The 19,381-nt window shown below is 36.5% G+C and overlaps 1 protein-coding gene across 1 annotated transcript in view; it reads left to right on the plus strand.

The window, feature by feature from the left end:
• The first annotated feature begins 9,392 nt into the window (after window positions 1-9,392).
• The window catches only part of LOC145676626 (acyl-CoA Delta-9 desaturase-like), a 39,528-nt gene continuing 29,539 nt past the window's right edge, over window positions 9,393-19,381 (plus strand). Inside the window, exon 1 of the mRNA XM_081747459.1 lies at window positions 9,393-9,542. Within this exon, the coding sequence (XP_081603585.1) occupies window positions 9,422-9,542 (121 nt within the window). The 5' untranslated portion in view covers window positions 9,393-9,421. The remainder of the gene's footprint in view (window positions 9,543-19,381) is intronic.

Below are 19,381 nucleotides of genomic sequence, written 5' to 3' on the forward strand. Positions count from 1 at the left end.
ATTCTTATTCAGTGGCGTAATTACAATGGAGCGAGTGGAGCAGTTGCTTCAAGACTTAAGGGAAAAAAAAAAAACGGAAACTGTTCTTTATGCAAAGAACGTTTGAAAACATTTCAAAAGGTACGCTATGACTATTAGCAGTTAATTGGCAACAGCCAATACCGGAGGCGGATGCAGGAATATTTGAGGGGGGGGGCGCAGGTCTGAAAAACAAACTTGAGACATTTTTCGATATTTGGTTCGCTAACTAAAAATATGGACTGCAGTGCTTCATAATATGTATTTATCTCTATCCTTCTGAAGGCGTCATTCAGGAAAGCCATGCTGTTCAACACGAGAGAATCCAGGATTACCATGAACTGGAAACGCATACATTATCTACAATGAGTGGAGAACACACTCAGAATCTTCCTTTTGAGAGAAATTTTAATATTTTTTTTTTAACAGCCACTTCATTAGGGACTAATTTATATATTTTACTCCTCATAGGGGCTCGCGAGCCCCGCGCCCCCTTTCTGGATCCGCACTGGGCGATACCCGGACAATCGTCAGTGCTATGTTTGTTTAGCTAGCTGCCTAGTTAAAGTTTTCCATAATGAGTCGTTGCAATCAGCGCATATACTGTTAGTATATACTTTGTACACTGTACACTATATATATAACGCAGGAGCTGAAATGCATGGGGCAGAAGTGGGTATGAGTAAATCGATGATCGATCGATCCACGGCGCAGTAAAACTAGTTACGCCACTGCTCTTATTGAGAATAGCAAACCTGAGCTAGTGTGAGACATATTGAGATTAACGTCCGCCAGTGTTCCTTTCAGCTGTACTTCCGGGGGCAGGGACGGCCCTAGGCAATTTGCCATCCCTGCAATGGCATTGTTTGTCGCCCCTTTCTCCAGAAAGAACCATTTTTAAAAGCCATGATTTTAAGTATAATACATAATGAACAACGAATGCGAGGAAAATAGCACTCGCACTCAGAAGGGCCTAAACTCAACAAATACAATCTCGTTGTGTCTTTCTTTTAAACAATCATATATTATGTTACTGAAAGATAAAGCAAACACACCTGTGAAGGGAAAGATGGTCCCTAACAGCACAATTACATAGCAGGCATATGCCTATCTTGTTCCCTCAGGTACATGGGAATGTGTCAAGTATGTGCCTTATATACTTCTGGCAAGGAAATCACATGGATGGCAAGTGATAGCCACAGTCTATGTCCGCCCCTAGGCACATGCCTGACATGTACCTGGGGAACGTGCCTAGTATGTTCTAGATATATTCTCCATGCCATAAGCGTCAATGAACCACAAATTTACTCCCCCAAAATATGTTAAATCGCCTATATGCGTAATGTGTTTACATTAAGGTGAGTCTAAACAACACTTTACACAAGTAAAAAAAAAAATGTAGAGCTAGCCTAGGGTGGGCGCGAACCACCAACCTTTGGATTACTAGTCGCGTGCTCTTCCGACTTAGCCATAGCAGCGATGAACAGAACGTTGCTTGTAGAGAGATAAATTATTGAGGTCTTTTGTATTCGCCTAATCAGAGTGTTCCTTTAACTGCATATATTCGAGTATAACTGTTTGGGATCAGATAAAATCTGCTCGCCATGTAATTTTATAACAAATTGACGAGTGTCTATTTACTTTATTTCATGGTTCTTCCGTATTCACTTTCAAATGATCGACGACAGTTACCATCTAATAAAGTTGATGCGTTTATTGCTTCTAGTGCACAATCGCTTAGAAAGAGAAGCAACAAATGCATCAAATGTGGGAGATGAATTTAGAACATCTAAATGACGAATGCCTAGTACATGTTGTGCTGTTAGGCTATCTGAAACAATATGTACCTAAGGGACGTACCTAGAACATGATAGATATATATCCCAAGTGACGACATGACAAATGTTAGAGTGCGAAACTGAGCCAGGTATATAAATGTTATATTTGTGGTACATAGTTGCAAATATCAATTAGGTGTAACAAGTACCTAAAGCTGTAGGTAGCTGAAGTACATACTTAGCACATGAATATAATATGTGCCAAATGTCGGGTACCTAAAAAGTAGCTGAGACACTTAAATAGCACATGTGTAGCACATCTTGTTCTGTTAGAGGTAATCCCTTTTAAAGAAATCAATATCGAATTTCAATCTCAATATATCAGTTTGCAATTCCAGTGCAACTAGCTTTTTTATCTTTATTTCTTGATTTTCCTTCTACATTTGTTAAATAATTAAAACAATAAACTTGTTTCCACCTTAAATGATAAGGAACTTGTTTGTGACAAAGACAAGATTAGTTTTCAATCAAAGCTGTGATAACTAACTAAATGGAACAGGTGTTCGCTACTGTTCAAGAATTCAGTTCTACTATTTGATAGCACTCAAGCAATTCATGCTGGGATTTGTTTGACCATTTGCTTTAACACTGTTCATGTCACTTTAAAGTAACGCGATCTGAACATGATTTACGAACAGTGTTTCTTCCGAACATGTTTTTTTTGGGGGGAGGCACTGCCCCCTGGAGCTCTGAGAGTACCTTCCGAAGGAGACCAAAATAATACGTCTATAATAATAAGTAGAATAGTACCAGTAGTGCCCTCCCGGAATACTAACTGTGCCCCCCTGAAACATTTTTTCTGAAAGAACGACTGTTTACGAATATAGTATTCAAATAGAAGGTAAGCTTAGTAAATTTAACTAGCATCATCATAAAGTCTGTTTCCAACAATTGGGGGCCGCGGTGGCTCAGTGGTAGAGCGTTCACCTCTTGTGCTTAGGGTCCCGGGTTCGATCCCAGCCCCCGCCAAGTGAACTTTGTGGTGGACAAACACCGTGTGCGTGGGTTTTCTCGGGGTTCTCCCGTTTCCTCCCACTTTCTTCATTCCATTCATTACTCTTCATTACCGTCTCCTTTAGGCTAACCGGCATAATCGTGGGACGTAGAACTCAAAGATTTCATTTCATTTTCATTTTTCTGTTTCCAACAAGAAATATTTATTTTAAATACTATAGTTCTGACAGATTTTGCCACGCCGTCCAAATTCACATATGGTAGAGCCGGCCCTGTCCGGAGCACACGTTTCTCTGAGGTAGCCAATCATATAACTTCTGAAGCTAAGATAACTGACATTTCGATTAATGACAGACAAACAGTGTCTGACTTCAGCTCTTTCACATTTTTATTTTACCCCCTCCCCGTGACAAAATTTTCTGGGAGAAAGGGTAATGAGCGCAAGTTGTATTAAGAATAGTGAAAGCCTCGAAAGACCCCCCCCCCATTGCAAAATGACTTGGATTGCCATTACCAAAAATATGGAGATACTTCCATCTGGTTAATGTTGATTAATTACTTAACGAGTAAGGCTGTGGTAGAAACCATTGTGTCTGTCGGTTTTCTTGGGGTACCCAGTGACGTAACTAGGGTGGGGCAAATGGGGCATGTGCCCCGGGCGCAAAACAGCAAATATTTGTGTTTACTATAAGGCAAGGCAAGGAGTTTTAGCAAACTAAAGATCATTTTAAAATATACCTCAGAAACTTAACAGGACAACAATCAGATCCACAGAGCATAAGTTAGCTTCAAAGCTACCTTTTGAGAACGTTGTATAAACATTCGCAGCCAAAAGAGCCTGCAAAATTAAATTTGAATTCCAGCTTTGTGTGTTTTCATTTAACTTACCTCGATTTAAGAGATTTGTAAAATGTCTGAGTAATTATAATACTCGAGACAATGACTTGACTACTTTTCATAATTAAATTTTTGTTCTATTCTAAAGCAACAGACTTGATTCATTCTACACATATGCACATCCCGATATAATTCAAAAAATTGTGATTTTCAGTTATGATAAGATTATATGGCAATCAAATAGGGGAAAGTCGTTTGATATCGGACAGCGGGTGGTATCGGACAAAATCAGTTTTCGTTATTTCCCACTTAAGGTTGCACCTATCAAGCATGCAGTGAGTTGTTCGGAATGAACTAGCCAAGCCCACGTCATAGTGAATTTATCCGATGAACGGTGCGTCTTGTGCTTCTAGGTTTTTGTTTTTTTTTTTTTTCGAGGGATCAGGTGAACGGAGATAGATTTGTGTGGCTGTAACTTATCACAAAGTAACTGTATTGATATATTATGGCTATCACAGCATTTATTAGAGTGTATGTATTATAATTTAGGCATATAGGGGAAGGCGGGTCAGAACGGGTTAGCGGGGTGTAATAGGGTACCTTTCCTATTTTCCCACCATGGTGCTGCAGCCTTGCAGAAGCAGCAGGAAACAGAATGTCGACTCCCTACCGGTTTGTGAAGCAAGCAGCGTCAGGGTTGGAAAAGGCGTGTGTCATATGCGAATCGTTTTAGTGGTTGAGCTGTGTTTTTCGACGCCTGTTGCAACATCAATAGAAACGAAGCTTAGGGAAACTCAAATAAGAATGCACAGAATGCTGAAGTCGCAATTATAGTTTCAGAGTATCATAATTGTTGCATGTTTTAATGACTAGAGTATGCAATATTGCCCACACAGTTACCGCTGACACCATATGAAGCACCAACATATGCATTGGGGTGGAACAGGGTAGGGGCGAAATAGGCTACTGATATCACATTACAACAAAAGAAGAAACCTATACCAGCGAGAAATGTCTACAAACTGTTCCACGAAGTTGTTCCATTGCAGCATCGAAACCAGGACCTTCGACGCCATCTACAGAATCACAAATGCCAGCTGTGACCAAGATTTCAGGAAGTAGATCTCTTGACGAATCGATTCCAGGATCTTCGAGCTAAGCACAGGAACAGATATTCCGAATCTGCCATTTCTACACACGTCACTGAAGGATATTTTACCTTTCCCCAGAGTTAAAACTGGTGACAGGAAACTGACCAAAGGAAGATGAAAAATAGCAACTTTGACATCATCGACGTATAAAGCAGCATTGGAAACAAGAGCCAAGGAAGAAGAAGGAAAAGGTGGAAGAACTTCTCCTTATATACATTAACGATCTTCCTGATTATATAGTTCCAAACAAAAGCGTACTTTTTGCGGATAATACAAATATTTTAGTTGAAATTCCAAATAACATTTGCTCCGACGAATTCATATTTAAGAACACAACAGATAAAATTGCAGAATGGATAAAAACAAACCAACTTAACTTAAATACAGCGAAAACAACTATAATGAGTTTCAATGAAGGAAAACTGAACTCTCTAAATATACATCAAATACGTATAGACGGGGAACTCATGCAGATATCTGACACTTGTAAATTTTTAGGGTTAAAATTAGACTCTAAGTTAACATGAGATGATCATGTGAATGATTTGTTGAGGAAACTAAGCGCGAAAATATATCTTATACGTAAAGTTAGTAAGATTCTAACTACAGAAACATTGAAAACAATTTATTTCGGATTGATCCAGTCAATTCTATCGTATGAAATCATTTTCTGGGGTAATACCTGTTATGCGAAGAAAGTATTTACAATGCAGAAGAAAGTGTTACGAATAATGTTATCAGTTCCGTTTCATACACCAAGTAGACCACTGTTTCAGAAACTTAAAATATTACCATTGCCGTGTATACATTCTCGAAACACCATCATTCATACATATGAATAAAAAAAAACTTCCAACTCAATTCGGACCTACACTAATACAACACAAGAACAACCAATCATATTCATATACAAAATTTCCGTCTAACAAGAACTTAAAATTCGTTACACCACATAGGAATAAAACTTTATAATAAATTACCATATCGTGTCAAACAAATGCCAAGCTTGCAGTTTAAAAGGCACCTCAAGTTACTGTTACTTAAACATCTTTTCTATGGTTTAGATGAATATCTTCAGTGTGATCTTTCTTTGTAATATAAATATTACGATTTATTTGAATTTTGAAATATATAAAATAAGGTATAATTTATATTTTCTTTAAAAATACACTTTTAGTTTAAGTTTTATTGTTACATATATATTTTGTATTATTATTATATATATTGTATTATTATATATTATTTTTTTAATGATTGTATTATTAATTGTAGCGTTTCTCTTGTAATTATTATTATTATTAATTGTAATAGTAACTGTATCTCTTGACGAAGCCATGAACGCTAAGTTCTTACGGCGGAAAATGAAATAAATAAATAAATAAATAAAGAAGAGGAAGCAGCGGGGCAGGGAGAAGCTAGCGAAGAGGACAGATAACGCACTTGAGTATGCAAGAGAGCTTACAGCAGCAACAAGGAAGAAAAAATTAAGCACAGCAATAGAGAACGCTACATGCCTTTATTGTGCTGGGTGGTATTTCCAATGTCATGAGGGATAGATTGCTTGTGTGCTGTCCAAACTTTGGTCACATAATTCTTGTACAGGTGTAGATAGTGACGACGACGAAGAAGTTTACGTTTGTAAGTACTGCCAGCCGTAATTTAGTGTACCCCATTGTGCCCCGTGTGTTCACGTCCATGCGAAAAAACATTACTTTCGATAAACGCGTATGCGTCCTTAGATTTAAACACATATCCACCAACTACTGAAGCTTTTTGTACCTAAAACTTCAAATAATATATTTACTTCATTTTCAGTATTCTCTTGTCATTTTTATTGCCCTTACATAACCATTTATGTGAAGTACCCCGTTCCGACCCGCCTTCCCGTAGTTGCATTCGTGTTGTCACAACCCGGCAGATAGCCACTCATAAGTTATTCGGCTGGTATCGGACAAAGTGGAATTGGGGAGTAGCGGACAAAACACTGGAAATAAACTTGAAGGTTTTTAAGAATGGTTTCTGGCTTTTTCAGGAAACCATGGGAAAATTATGTGGCAATTGGGATGAAGAAAATGTGAAGTTGATTATGGACAAAGTTATTTCCAAAGAAGTACGTGCGGCCAGTGCTACATATGGTGTTCTTAAGAGTACATTAGGAGATTGAGTCGAAAAACTGTTGGAAGCGATAGAGGCAACAGCTAAGTCTCGCTGCTAAGATAACAAAGGCACATTTAGTAGAACTTTTGGTCTTGACCAAGAAGAAATAGTATGCAATCTTGTAAAGGCTTTGTATAGTTAACTAGTCTAATGCCACCAAGAAAACTAGAATTTTTAAAACTAATTTAAAACCTTGCTGGAAAACTAAATATCATAATCTGAGGGAGTCTCTTGATGAAGATTGGATACAGCACAATACATGTAAAGACTGGGTCCATAAACAATGTGCCAAGTTTGAATGCAGACTGTTTTATTATTGTGATTCGTTCCAAAATATAAAAATAACGACTCTTGATGAGAATAAGAAGTTTATCTACATTTTATTTCTATTTTAGGCTGTATTTCAAAGCAAAACAAACTGTATTTTGTAAGAAACCCTGTAAGTATACAGCTAACATTTGTAATTTGTTCTGTTACTAAATTACGTCAAAAGACCAATTCTCTATAGTTTTATTTTTGTCCGATACCACCCTTCACTTTTTAAGAACAATAATTTGTGTTACCTTTGATTTTTTAAAACATATATATTATGAGTTTTTACCTGTCAAATCATATTTAACATGTTGTGTATGAGATACCAAGATATCATTTTGTGCATTAAGTAATTTGATGTAGCTATTTTTCAGCTTGGAAGACTAAAAAAGGCTAAGGTGTCCGATACCAGACGACCTTCCCCTACTAATCAGTTTTGTGTTTTATCTTTACCAGTGCTTAAAGTGAGCCGGTATGAGCCAGTTATGCATCCGAAAGTTAGAAAATCGGCCGGTATGGCATACCGGTAAAAACAACTGATTTAAATAGTAATTTGCATGTAGAAGAAAACAGATTTTCCACAGAAATAAGTATGTTAGCAATGAGTCAACAAATAATTGTATTATCAAAGAATTCGTTGCTCCTGCTTCGAAAGTAAATCACAGTTCCTGTCATCCTATTCAATAGTAGAATTTGTGCTCTTGATCTTTTTCAACATTTGTGAGAGCAATTCCACCCTCCTCCCCTCAAAACATTCTAATTGAAGGGTTTGGTGCAAGAAGGAGGCAGCTCCAGTTTTTCCAGTATGTAGAAAAGTTTTAAAAATTCAGTTTTCACGCAAACTCGGAGTGCAGGCAGCTCCATCTGTTGCATTTCGTTGGAACTAGCGGGTGGAGCTGCCTCATTCTTGTTGCAGATGAAGCGCCTTTTTATAGCGGCACAAAGTGGAGCTGCCTCCTTCTTGCACCAAACCCTTCAATTATTGTACCGCCCGCCTAAAATGTTTAACCTGGACCCGCCCCTGGTATTGACAGGACTCTTTTTTTAAATTCAAAATTATTCTTTTTATATTGCCTTAACTTCTGTGTTTACAATTATAAGGAAATTAGTGTTGACTGCGAGACCAGAAGAGATAAGAAGAAGCTTTTGAAAATGGAAATGAGATTGGAAAGAATCATTAAAAACTAGATACTAGAGACGAGACGAGAGTGCCTACAAAAACTCTCATAGTTGGGAGTAAAACATTTACATATTAGTCCTCACTCACTCTTTCTCCCTCTCTGTCTCTCTTTCTATAAATTTTTCATGTCAAAAATGGTGCAAAAAATGTCAGGAGTAGAGATGCTCTTTAGGGTGCTGTCAAAATTACTGCTCTAAGTGGTCATATTTGTTTCATACCGTCACCTCATCTGGTGTCGCTTTAAGCACTGTCTTGTACTAAAAATTAAATTATGTACTCCCATTCTAAAATCAAGCTTTACCACTTGAAGAAAAAAAATGGAACAACAGAATTACTGTGTGATGCTAATAAGAGGTGTTCGGTGAGCGTTTTGATTTGGTTGGTCACGAAGGCGAGTTCTTGACCTGGGCGACAGCTAATCTAGTTACGTCGCTGGGGGTACCCCCATTTCCTCCCACATTCTCGTTCCAGCATTTTTTCATTTGCCTTTAATAATCCATTTCCCTTAGGATTAAAAAAAACGTAATCGTGGGATCTTAAACTGAAAAAAAAAATTCATTTTATTCCCATCGTTCTGTAACGTAGAGAACTAAAAAGGAGACGAAAATTCGCATCCTGTAAAACGGTTTACAGTGTCACAAAACAAAATATGTGTTTTAGTTTGCGATAACAGGCATAGCACTAATATTTAATTTCTGTAAGGTTTGCGTTGCGTTACACACCGCAATATTTGAGAAGGCTACTACGGAATAAGGGCATAAATCATACACCTCTCATTTTTAAACTGTTCACTGCTAAAAGCCGCTGAACACTAAGCACGCTGCAGTCAATCAGGCTTAAAATAATCATTAGCATAAAATTAAATAAATGCAAATGGCATTAAGGATTCAGAGTCAACGAGACAAACGCTTGACTATCAGAGGAACAGAAACCTGTTTGTTTGCAATCAAAAGGTCAGGGAGCGTCCCATATGCATGTGGAGTTTAACCTTTTATTTTAATAAGAATATTTCATTGTTGTTTTCCCTACCCAGAAGAGAACGATCAGTAGGCTTTTGGAAGGCTCACCGAGCACAACGGACACACTTGGCCTCCGGTAAGTATGATGTAGATAATTAGTTACACTTTCCTTTGAGAGTCTTCATCTTGGCGAAATTAAAATACCGCTAATTTTATAGTAATTATGTGATATCTTCAAATAGATAAAACATAATCGAAATGTGGAACAAGAGCACCCTAGACAATATTATTTCACATGAGAAACCGTTATCACGACTCACTTATCTGCTTTTGATTTCGAGCCATTTTGAAAATTGGCATTTATTTTCGCGTTTCTAAACAGGTGAAAACGGAAAGCCACTAGGTGACTTGTAATAACGGTACCTCACGCAAAATAATATTGTCTAGGGCGCTCTTGTTCCATATTTCAATTATCTTTTATCTATTTGAAGATATAAGATAATTACTGTAAAATTAACGGTATTTTAATTTCGCCGGGATGAAGACTCTTAAATAGGAATATCGATCTAAAGATAAATCCGTTCCTCTCTTCCCCGTCAATATTCATCCACACATCCTCTTTAACCTTGAAAATGCGAATTTTGGAGTAGGGAACTGCAAAATTAGAATGCGTATTATATGTATTCTTCAGTTTTACGATAAGAAATCAATGATGAAAATTAAGTGAATGATGGGGGAACACTACCTAACATCCATTGTTTGAAAGTGATTCCAACCAGTGACACAGAGGGCTTGCGATAGCCCTTTCTCTGATGGTGGCTAAGAAAGTGCATCTTTGGTGGGTGGGATCTCAGGTTCGATTACAAGTGGAAGAATCTTGAAATTTGAATACAGGGTGTAACAAAAGTTGGTCACAATATTTTGGGAACAGATTCATCAGATCGGTACTTCGGTACAATCATTTTTAGAGGGATTGTTTGGAAATGATCATTCTCCATCTACCTCTCTAAAAATTAGTGTGGAAGTACTGGAGCATTCTTAAACATGGATATTTTGATAGTTCACTTACCAGTACTTCAGTGATGTCTTGACCCGACTACGATAGGCCCCATAGTAGTAGAGCTATGCACTTTTAATTTTCACTTGTTTCACATTTTCGGCACCCTATTGCTCCGAAACTATCCACTTTTGAGCACATATCCATCTGAACAGTTTTTTTTCTTATTTTGGTATGAGGAATATGTTCCCAAAATATTGTATCGCTCTGTATATTACGGTGGCTCGGATTCCAGCATAAACTGTAGATCCACGTCTCATATAGCCTCGCTGCTGAAGGAGAACTCGAACGCTAAAGTTCTATCCAACCAATCTACCAAGGTCTTAGGTGACTTTATCATTAGATAATTCGTCCATGCAGGTCGGCTAGAGCAATGGTTCTCAACCAGATAACGCAGTCCCATAGGTTTGTTGCGAAGTTTTGGAACTTAAAAATTATATACCATTACTTGAGAAAAACTGTATCAGTCAATGTCTCCTGTGACAGTAACAATCCTCAGCACTACATAGAGTCATTACTTTATATAAACGTATATACTACACTACTATAATTTATATTTGCGATGCCATGTAGTATATCGAAAGCAAAAAGAAGCTAGGTGCCACTGAGCCAGAATGCGTATAAGAATCGATAGTGCATTTGATTCGAGTACAAAAACTATCTTGTGATAAAATTTGGGTGCTAGTTTGCAATGGTTATTTCACGAACTGCATCGATTCAAGCATCGGTCGAGCTCCTTCGTCGCTAAGCGGTTAGCATACGCGCCTTTGTCGTGGGAGACCCGGGTTCGATTCCCGGCGGGAGCTCATGTGGTTCGGATTCCACGTTAATCAGTAGGTCCACGTCCCATATAGCCTTGCTGCTGAACGGGAAGTTAAATTCAAGCATCGGTCGTAGTTCCAGGACTGTATTCACGGAAGACTAGGGGGCTGGGCTCCCTAAATTTTTACTGGTCCTTCAAAAATGTTCACGGTACTTGCAAATGAACTATAATATGGTTGGATCGCCCCCCCCCCTACACTTTTGGGCTGGCTAAGGGCCTGTGTGGTTCCCAGCTCCTCAAGAGACCAAAAGAGTTGATTTTTCTTTTTTTCTTTGGTTGAGAAATTGGATCCTTCTGACCTCCTACAGAAATTGTAGCCTTTAACCGTATACATGTTCCTCTCTTATGATTCTTCGTGAGTGAGAAACAACTTTGGGACACAAGCATTTATGGTAGTAACATCCATTAATTTCAACCAATGAATTTCTCTTTTAATTCAACTACAAATTATGGTTCCTAATTTCGTTAAATTCAACCAACCAATATTCACACCGTATATACAACGTTTAGTTTTGGTAGTTAAGTCGAAAACTGGTTGACAATTTTATTGCTATACTGGTGAAATTGAAGCACCATCGAAAGATGGTAATCGCAACTAAAAATCGACCATTGGCCAACACTTATTTGTTCACGTTAAGAGTAGATTTGGCTCCTTATAACCTCGGTGTTGGATAAGGGCGTAAAATACAAGAACTCAAACTCAGCTTGATTATCAAGAAATAACAAGAGTCTCAGCAAGGCGTTAGATAAGGAATAAAATGTTAAAAGCGCTTTTTATTGTGCAAGATAACCAGGGCCGGTTCTAGACATTTCTTAAATGTAAGCAAACAATATTTCGGCGCCCCCATCTAAATGATAATAAAAGATTAGAAAGTTGTAATGGACAAAAATTCTTCAAATAATTGTTGCAATTGCAACATTTTTCAATATCTGTAGTCTTCCTGTGAATATTAACGAGAAATGGCGAAATTATAACTAATTGACTGTAGATGAATACAGAACAATGTTCCAATTTTAATAATTAATAGCATTTTTATTGAATAAGCACAAGACACAACTATGATATTTACCTAAGATGTATTTTGACAAGTACAACTGAAACATAAAAATCGAAACAATAAAACTCATGAGCTTCAAGTCAAATATTAATACAGATTTGATTTTGACAAAGAGGTATGCTATTATGCTTCATTAAAAGCATATTTACACAGTACTTTCTAGTGATACGATTATGGTAATTAGGTTAATTTTTCGTTTTCTTTGTTACTGAAAAGTTCATGTTATAAAGACACTTTTCTGGCTTTTAATTTGACAAAATCTCTTATTATTGCATCCGTATCGATTTCATTGAGTATGTCATTTTCAATGACCATCAGAGGTAGTCCATTTAATCGTTCTGGAGGTATAGTTGATCTCAAGTTGTTCTTTATTAATTTTAGCGTATAAAAACTTCGTTCATTACTGGCCGTTGACACCGAGAGAGTGAGGGGTATTTTTAAGCTTACTAAAATGTTTGGAAATAAATCCACATATCCTTTTTTTTTTTTTTTTTTTTTTTAATGATGAAACTCACTGAAGACATCGTTTCCAATAATGTCACGTTCCTCTTCATCACTCAACATAGTTTCAAGATTCATATGTGCTTTCTTCAAAGCCTCTTTATCCTATGTTTGCAGATGATGTATTTGTTATAGAAATTCAAAGCATTTACTGTGGTTTTCTGTAAGTTGAAATTATTCTTTTGGTAATGTGATTGCTTTGTCAAGCATAACATTTAAAAAGTTGACTTTGAAAGATGTTTTTCCTGCCTCAATAGGTTCATCCTCATTTTTATATTCTTTGGATGGATTTGAGTTTCTTTTCCAAACTCAGCACTGATTCCAATTTTGTCTGCAAGCTTTGTTGCGTCTATAATTACACCATTCATTCCATCATCAGACTTAATTTTTTCCAGAATTCCTTGGACACTTTAGATAAAATTCATTGAAGTTTGTAGATCGGAGGTGACATTTTGTAACATTTTACTAACCGTGTTAATTTTAAACGATATCTCATGTCAGGTGACTGTACAGCAAAGAAATTTGAAACTGCAATTTTCTAGTAATTTCCAAACCAGCGTTTCTGCCAAAGGCGTCAAATTTTTCTTCTTGGAAAGCTTCATACACAGCGTCAAGAAATTTGCCCTGGACAGTACCCTAATGGTAATATGGCTTAAATTCTACTCTCCCAGTGAGTGCTCCTGAGAGGTTTAGCTGTCAGTGTTGGTGAATGTTTAGTTAGAATGCACCAGCGGTAATTTGATGCTGAAATGAAGTTGTACATTTGCTGAATTTTACGGATAAAAAAGTCTACTGGAAGGGGGCGAAACAGAGCATCGTTTACTACTAAATTTAAAGAACAGTTCCCACATGGCACAAAAATGACCCGAGAGTTAAGGTCCAGTATTCTCTTTTGAACTTCACCATGCTTTCCTTTCATATTCGAGCCATTGTCATACCCCTGTCCTCTCATGGTTTTTTAAACGGATATTTTGTTTGCATAATTCATTAAGTAGAGATTCTGTTAGACCTTCGCCTGTGGTACTTGTGATAGATACCAAGCCTAAGTAGTATTCCTTAACATTTACAGCCTCATTTTTAATAATTTTAACAAATTTTACTACCATCGTCATTTGTTCAACATCGTCATCGTGTGCAGTGGCGGATGCAAGGGGAGGCTATAGGGGCTATAGCCCCCTTCCCCCCCTTGACGCTTAGATATACACAGGATAAAATGGGCTTCAATCCTGCTTTACACTGGATAAAGCGGCAAAATATGGTTTAGCCCCTCCCTTGATCATATTCTGGATCCGCCCCTGATCGTGTGGATTAAATCAAGTGTGCAATCAGGTATGATTAAACATTATTTTGCATTTTCAAATTTAATTTAATTTATTGACATATAACACAACAGGCACAGGCCTAATTACAGTGTTACATAGTACCGTATATACGTTATACAGATTATATAGTTTAATAAAGCTATTGGTAATAATTACATTTGTCTTACAAAATTAATAGACTTCTTAAAACTACCTACATCCATTGCCAGTACATCCAGGTTGAAATTTTCTTTAACTAACCTGTTGTAGGTTGCACTAACTCTCCATATAGGAGATCTGCTTAAAACGTTTGTTTTCGCTGTCATACAAAAAAAAAAAAAAAAAAAAAAAAGTATTTTTCGAAGCCGTGCGCAATTTAATGGATGGTACTTGGATAGCCTACATATTTTTTCGTTAAGATCAGGACAGTCTATTTTGCCATGAAAGAGTTTGTGTAAAAACAATAAATCAATATTTCTTCTCCTGAGTTCTAATGTTTCAAAATTAAAATTTTCAACAAAGTTAATGTAGCTTTCAAATTTTGGATAGAATTTTGTTTTCTTAAGGGTAAGAAGCCTTAAAAACTTATTTTGAGTACGCTCAATCAAGAATGAGTATTTCTGTATATTAGGGTTCCATATATTACTACAATATTCTAATTTCGACCTGACGTATGCATAATACAGCACAATTAAAGTTTGATCATTTTGAAAATCTTTACTGACTCGATAAATATATCCAAGATTTTTGTAGGCTTCTTTGCAAATAGTTTCAATATGTTGAATAAAGGTTAATTTTGAGTCAAAAATAACTCCCAAATCCCTTATAAAATCAAGCTTTTTTAGTTTTTCCCCTAATATTGAATAATTATATTGAATATATTTTTCTTTTCTAGTGAATGTTAAATAACTGCATTTACGAACATTTAACTTAAATTTGTTGTTTTTACACCAAATTTCAAGATTTTGTAAGTCACTCTGAAGTTCTAAACAGTCCTAAATTGTTTCAATTCTGTTGAATATTTTAAGGTCATCAGCAAAGAGTAGATTTTTAGAAAATTGAAAGCACTCAGGAAGATCATTTACCGCCAAAATGAAAAGTAGAGGTCCCAGATTCGAGCCTTGAGGGACTCCAGATGTTGCATGAAAGATTTGAGATTTATGATTACGATACAGTACAGTTTGTTTACGATTTTGAAGGTAGGAAGCAAAATATTGCAGAGTTGATTTCGAGAAGTTAAAGGATGCCAGTTTGTTTTAGAGAATGTCATGGTCAATGACGTCAAATGCTTTAGAAAAATCAGTATATATGACATCTACTTGTCCTTGCTTGTCAAGTTCCTTCGAAATGTAGTCTGCTATTAGTGCTAGATTTGATACAGTAGATCTGCCCTTCAGAAATCCATGTTGACTGACAGATAATGCAGGTTTAACATGATCCATTATTCGCTTATGCAGTATATATTCATACACCTTGGCAAACGCAGATAAGATAGAAATTGGTCGGAACTGTTCAATGTTACTAGCTGAGTTTGTTTTGGGTATTGGACACACAACTGACTCCTTCCATTTTTCAGGAAAGGTACATGTTTTTATAGATAAATTAAATATAATATTCAGAGGTTGTAAGAATATATCTGAACAGCCTTTCACAATGTACGTTGGGATCATATCTGGGCCACTTGCTGTTTTCGATTTCAACTTCCTTACTGCTTCTTTTATTTCTTTTTCAGATATGAGAGGTAGTGAAAATATATCAAGAAGAGCACTGGAATGATCATTTAGAGACATGCTCGATACATCATAGTCCACTCTTAAGGAGCCATAGACTGAACTAAAATGTTGCTCGAATGCTTTAGCTATGTCCCTATCATCAGTAAGGTCGTGACCATTGTACTGTATGCGGTCAGGAGACAAGTGACGCGATTTATTTTTAATGAAGGACCATAATAATTTCGGATCATTCCTTAATTTATCTTCTGTGCTGCTTAAAAACTCTTTATAAGTAGCAGTTATTTCTGCTTTAATTTCCCTACGCAGTTGACGAAATTGCTTTTCATGGTACTTAGTGTTGCCTACACTGAGACGACTTTTTTTACGATGATAAGTTTTACGTTTAATTTTATTAATAATATTCGGGGTAAACCATGTAGGGTAGATTTTATTAGTTGCTCTTTTACGGGGAATGCAATCATCAAATATTTGATACAATACTTCATAAAATAGATCGACAGCGTGATTGACATCCTTAATATTCTGCAGCATCCCCCAATCCACAGCTAATAGGTTTCGGTAAAGTCTTTCAAAATCTGCTTTCCTAAAATTATAACCTACTGTGTTAGGCACTGTTTTAAGTTGGGTTGAATACAATGCTGTAAACTGAATAAGAAGGGGAGGATGATGTTTATCTTCTATTACCAGTGGATCGCATTCCCTTTGAACTGTAACTTTTGAGAGATTTGTGAAAACAAGATCTAAGGTTCGGCCATTGCTATTAAGCTTTTTTAAAGATTGTCTTGAATCTTGATAAGCAGAAGTCTGATAAATTCGTTTTGCATTGTTTTATTTAAGTAATGTACATGTGTTTCGTCGGTAGTGACACTACTCGCATTTCAACATAATATTCAGTGTTGCCAACAACCTCTGAAGAAAATAGGCCAGATGGTCTTCAGAAATAAGCTTTTTACGCAAAAAATAGCTAGATTTTGAACTGCTAACCTATAACCCACATTGTAGATTTTAAACCCCCTTTTTGTGTGTAGGATTATAAGTGAGTTACAGTAAAATATGAAATGTTAAATTTTACTCACAGAAGACTAACAAGGAACATACATGACTAAATCACAATAAAATCCATCAACTCATCTGATTTGTAAAAATTAACAGCCATTTTATCAGTTTAATTGAAATAAATCATCATCGATGACATCACAGCTATCCGAGGCGTTGGAACTGAGTGAACCATCGTTGGATTGTGGATTGGTTGTGATTATGTAGCCTGCCATTGTCCGAATTTTCAGTAGTACTTCTTTCGGCAAGTCATAGTTCTTATAAACCAGTGGTGTCCGATTATAACGAGCCTGAGGGCCATAACCGTCTTTACTAGTAAGGTGGAGGGCCGCAGCTATTATTATTATTATTATTATTATTATTATTATTATTATTATTATTATTATTATTATTATTATTATTATTATTAAAAAAGAAAAATATTTAAAAAATTGAAAAAATATTACATACCTATTCAACGTGACAAATGAGGGTGATTGACAGTGTTTACAAGGGCTGGGATATCTACATCCATTCCTATTGTTACGAGCCGCAGAAGATATAAAAGAGAAGAATCTCCAAAGCAGCTTCTGAAGCGATTCTTCAAAATTTTCATGATGGAAAACACACTTTCACACAAATAAGTACTACCAAATAGTGACACTATTTTCCGACCAAACTCCCAAAATTTAGGGAAACTTTCATTAGAAAGTAGTCTGAAAAAATCTACTCCTTTCTTTGTCGTCTGAAAGAATGAATCAGCCTTAAGGTCACAAAGTTCGAGCTGTAAGTTTGGAAGTTGTTCTTCGATGTCCATTGCCAATGGATTTGTAAATAATGCAATGTGTTTTTTAGTTTGTCAAAATCTGAGAATCTTGCATTAAATTCATTCATGATAGTCTCGAAGTCTGTACAGAACGCAGAAAAATCAAATGATTCCTTTTCAAAATCTAATGTCAGACGATTGCAACTTGGAAAGTGTTCTAAACTGATTTTCTTCTAGGCAGAGTTCGATGAAGAAAGGGTATGCTTTACAAAGCTAGATCATAGTTATTTGTTTTGGTTTGGTTTATAGAAGTAAACCTTTAAAAAGAAATATCTTTTTCAGTTTGGCTCCCCCTTAACCTGACGCCTCTTGCGAACGCAAAATAAATGTTCCATGTGCGTGTTACATATCTGCGCCACCGAAAAAAGCTCTCTAGTTTCACGGCGAAAACCCAGGCGCACGTTAGATTCGAGTGAACGGTATTTCCTGTACACAACAAGTGAAAAAGTTGAAAGAGTCAACAGATTGAATTTCCTAGGTACAGTATGATGTATGTTTATTAAGAGAAATTGGTAAAAAGATAAGAAAAATAAAGTAATGGTTCTTGGTTTTTTAAAGTAAAGTTTATTTTAAGATCTAATTATTTGGGAGTTTAATATGGCTACCAGATCTAAGCAAATGATGAACAAACTAAGGCTTGTGGTTCAAACGCAATCCTCCTGAAAATTCTATCCGGTTTGCGATCGACCCCTTCCCCCCAGAAGAGGAAACTTTCTTATTTTATATATAAATAAAACCCATCCTAAAGTTTAGAGCTCTTAAAAGTAGCTCTAGTATTACAACCTATCGCCCCCCCCCCCCCAGAAGTCCATTCTGGATCCGCCCCTGGCTTGCGGCATGATTTCTGATCTGATGAATGAAGACTCTGGTTGCTATTGTTTTTAATAAATTATATTGACCCGCCTAAAATATTTCATTTTCTCCTTGTGCCCCCCCCCTCTCCTAAAAAGTTTTCCCATCATTGGTCTAGGCTATATCTCTTGTCCTCTCCTAAATGAAAATGGTGTTCGGAAAATTTCGTTGGGCGTGTGGAAATTAAAATTGGGATAGAATAGAATCTAAAGCTCATACGAAACCAGGTGAACCTTAGGCAAGAGTCAAAATGGTAGGGGCGTAGCGTCCATGGAGTAAGGGGCTATCCACATATTACGTAACGCTGTTTTTAACAAATTTCTACTCTTTCCCACGCTTGTCATACTTCGTAACACAAAGCCAAACCCCTTCCTCTCTTAGTCACGTAACACTTTTTGATTTTTGTTTTTTTACCAATTTTTACTTATTTTCGTGGTTACGCTTTGTACGCCCTAAATGCAATGTAAAGATAGCCACAAAACGGAGCTTTATTGTATTGTAATATTCACAGGGTTCGCCATCAGTGATGATGGTGTCTAGTAGTGTCTACGAATCCTTCTGCATGATTCATTTTATATACGTTATATATTCGCAATTTCCCAAAACAATAGAAATATTTATTTATTTATAAAAAAGAAAAAACTGAGTAAAATTATTTGTATAAAAGATTGCATTGTAAACCTGAGAATAAAAATTAAAAAACATACATTACGTAACGAAGACGCAAAGCCCCTCCTCCCTTTTGCAAACTTCATAAAGCAATGCCGAACCACTCCCCTCCCCTTGCCG

Source organism: Thermobia domestica, unplaced genomic scaffold (assembly GCF_964235325.1).
Source record: "Thermobia domestica unplaced genomic scaffold, izTheDome1.hap1.1 HAP1_SCAFFOLD_251, whole genome shotgun sequence".
Classification (NCBI taxonomy): Eukaryota; Metazoa; Arthropoda; class Insecta; order Zygentoma; family Lepismatidae; genus Thermobia; species Thermobia domestica.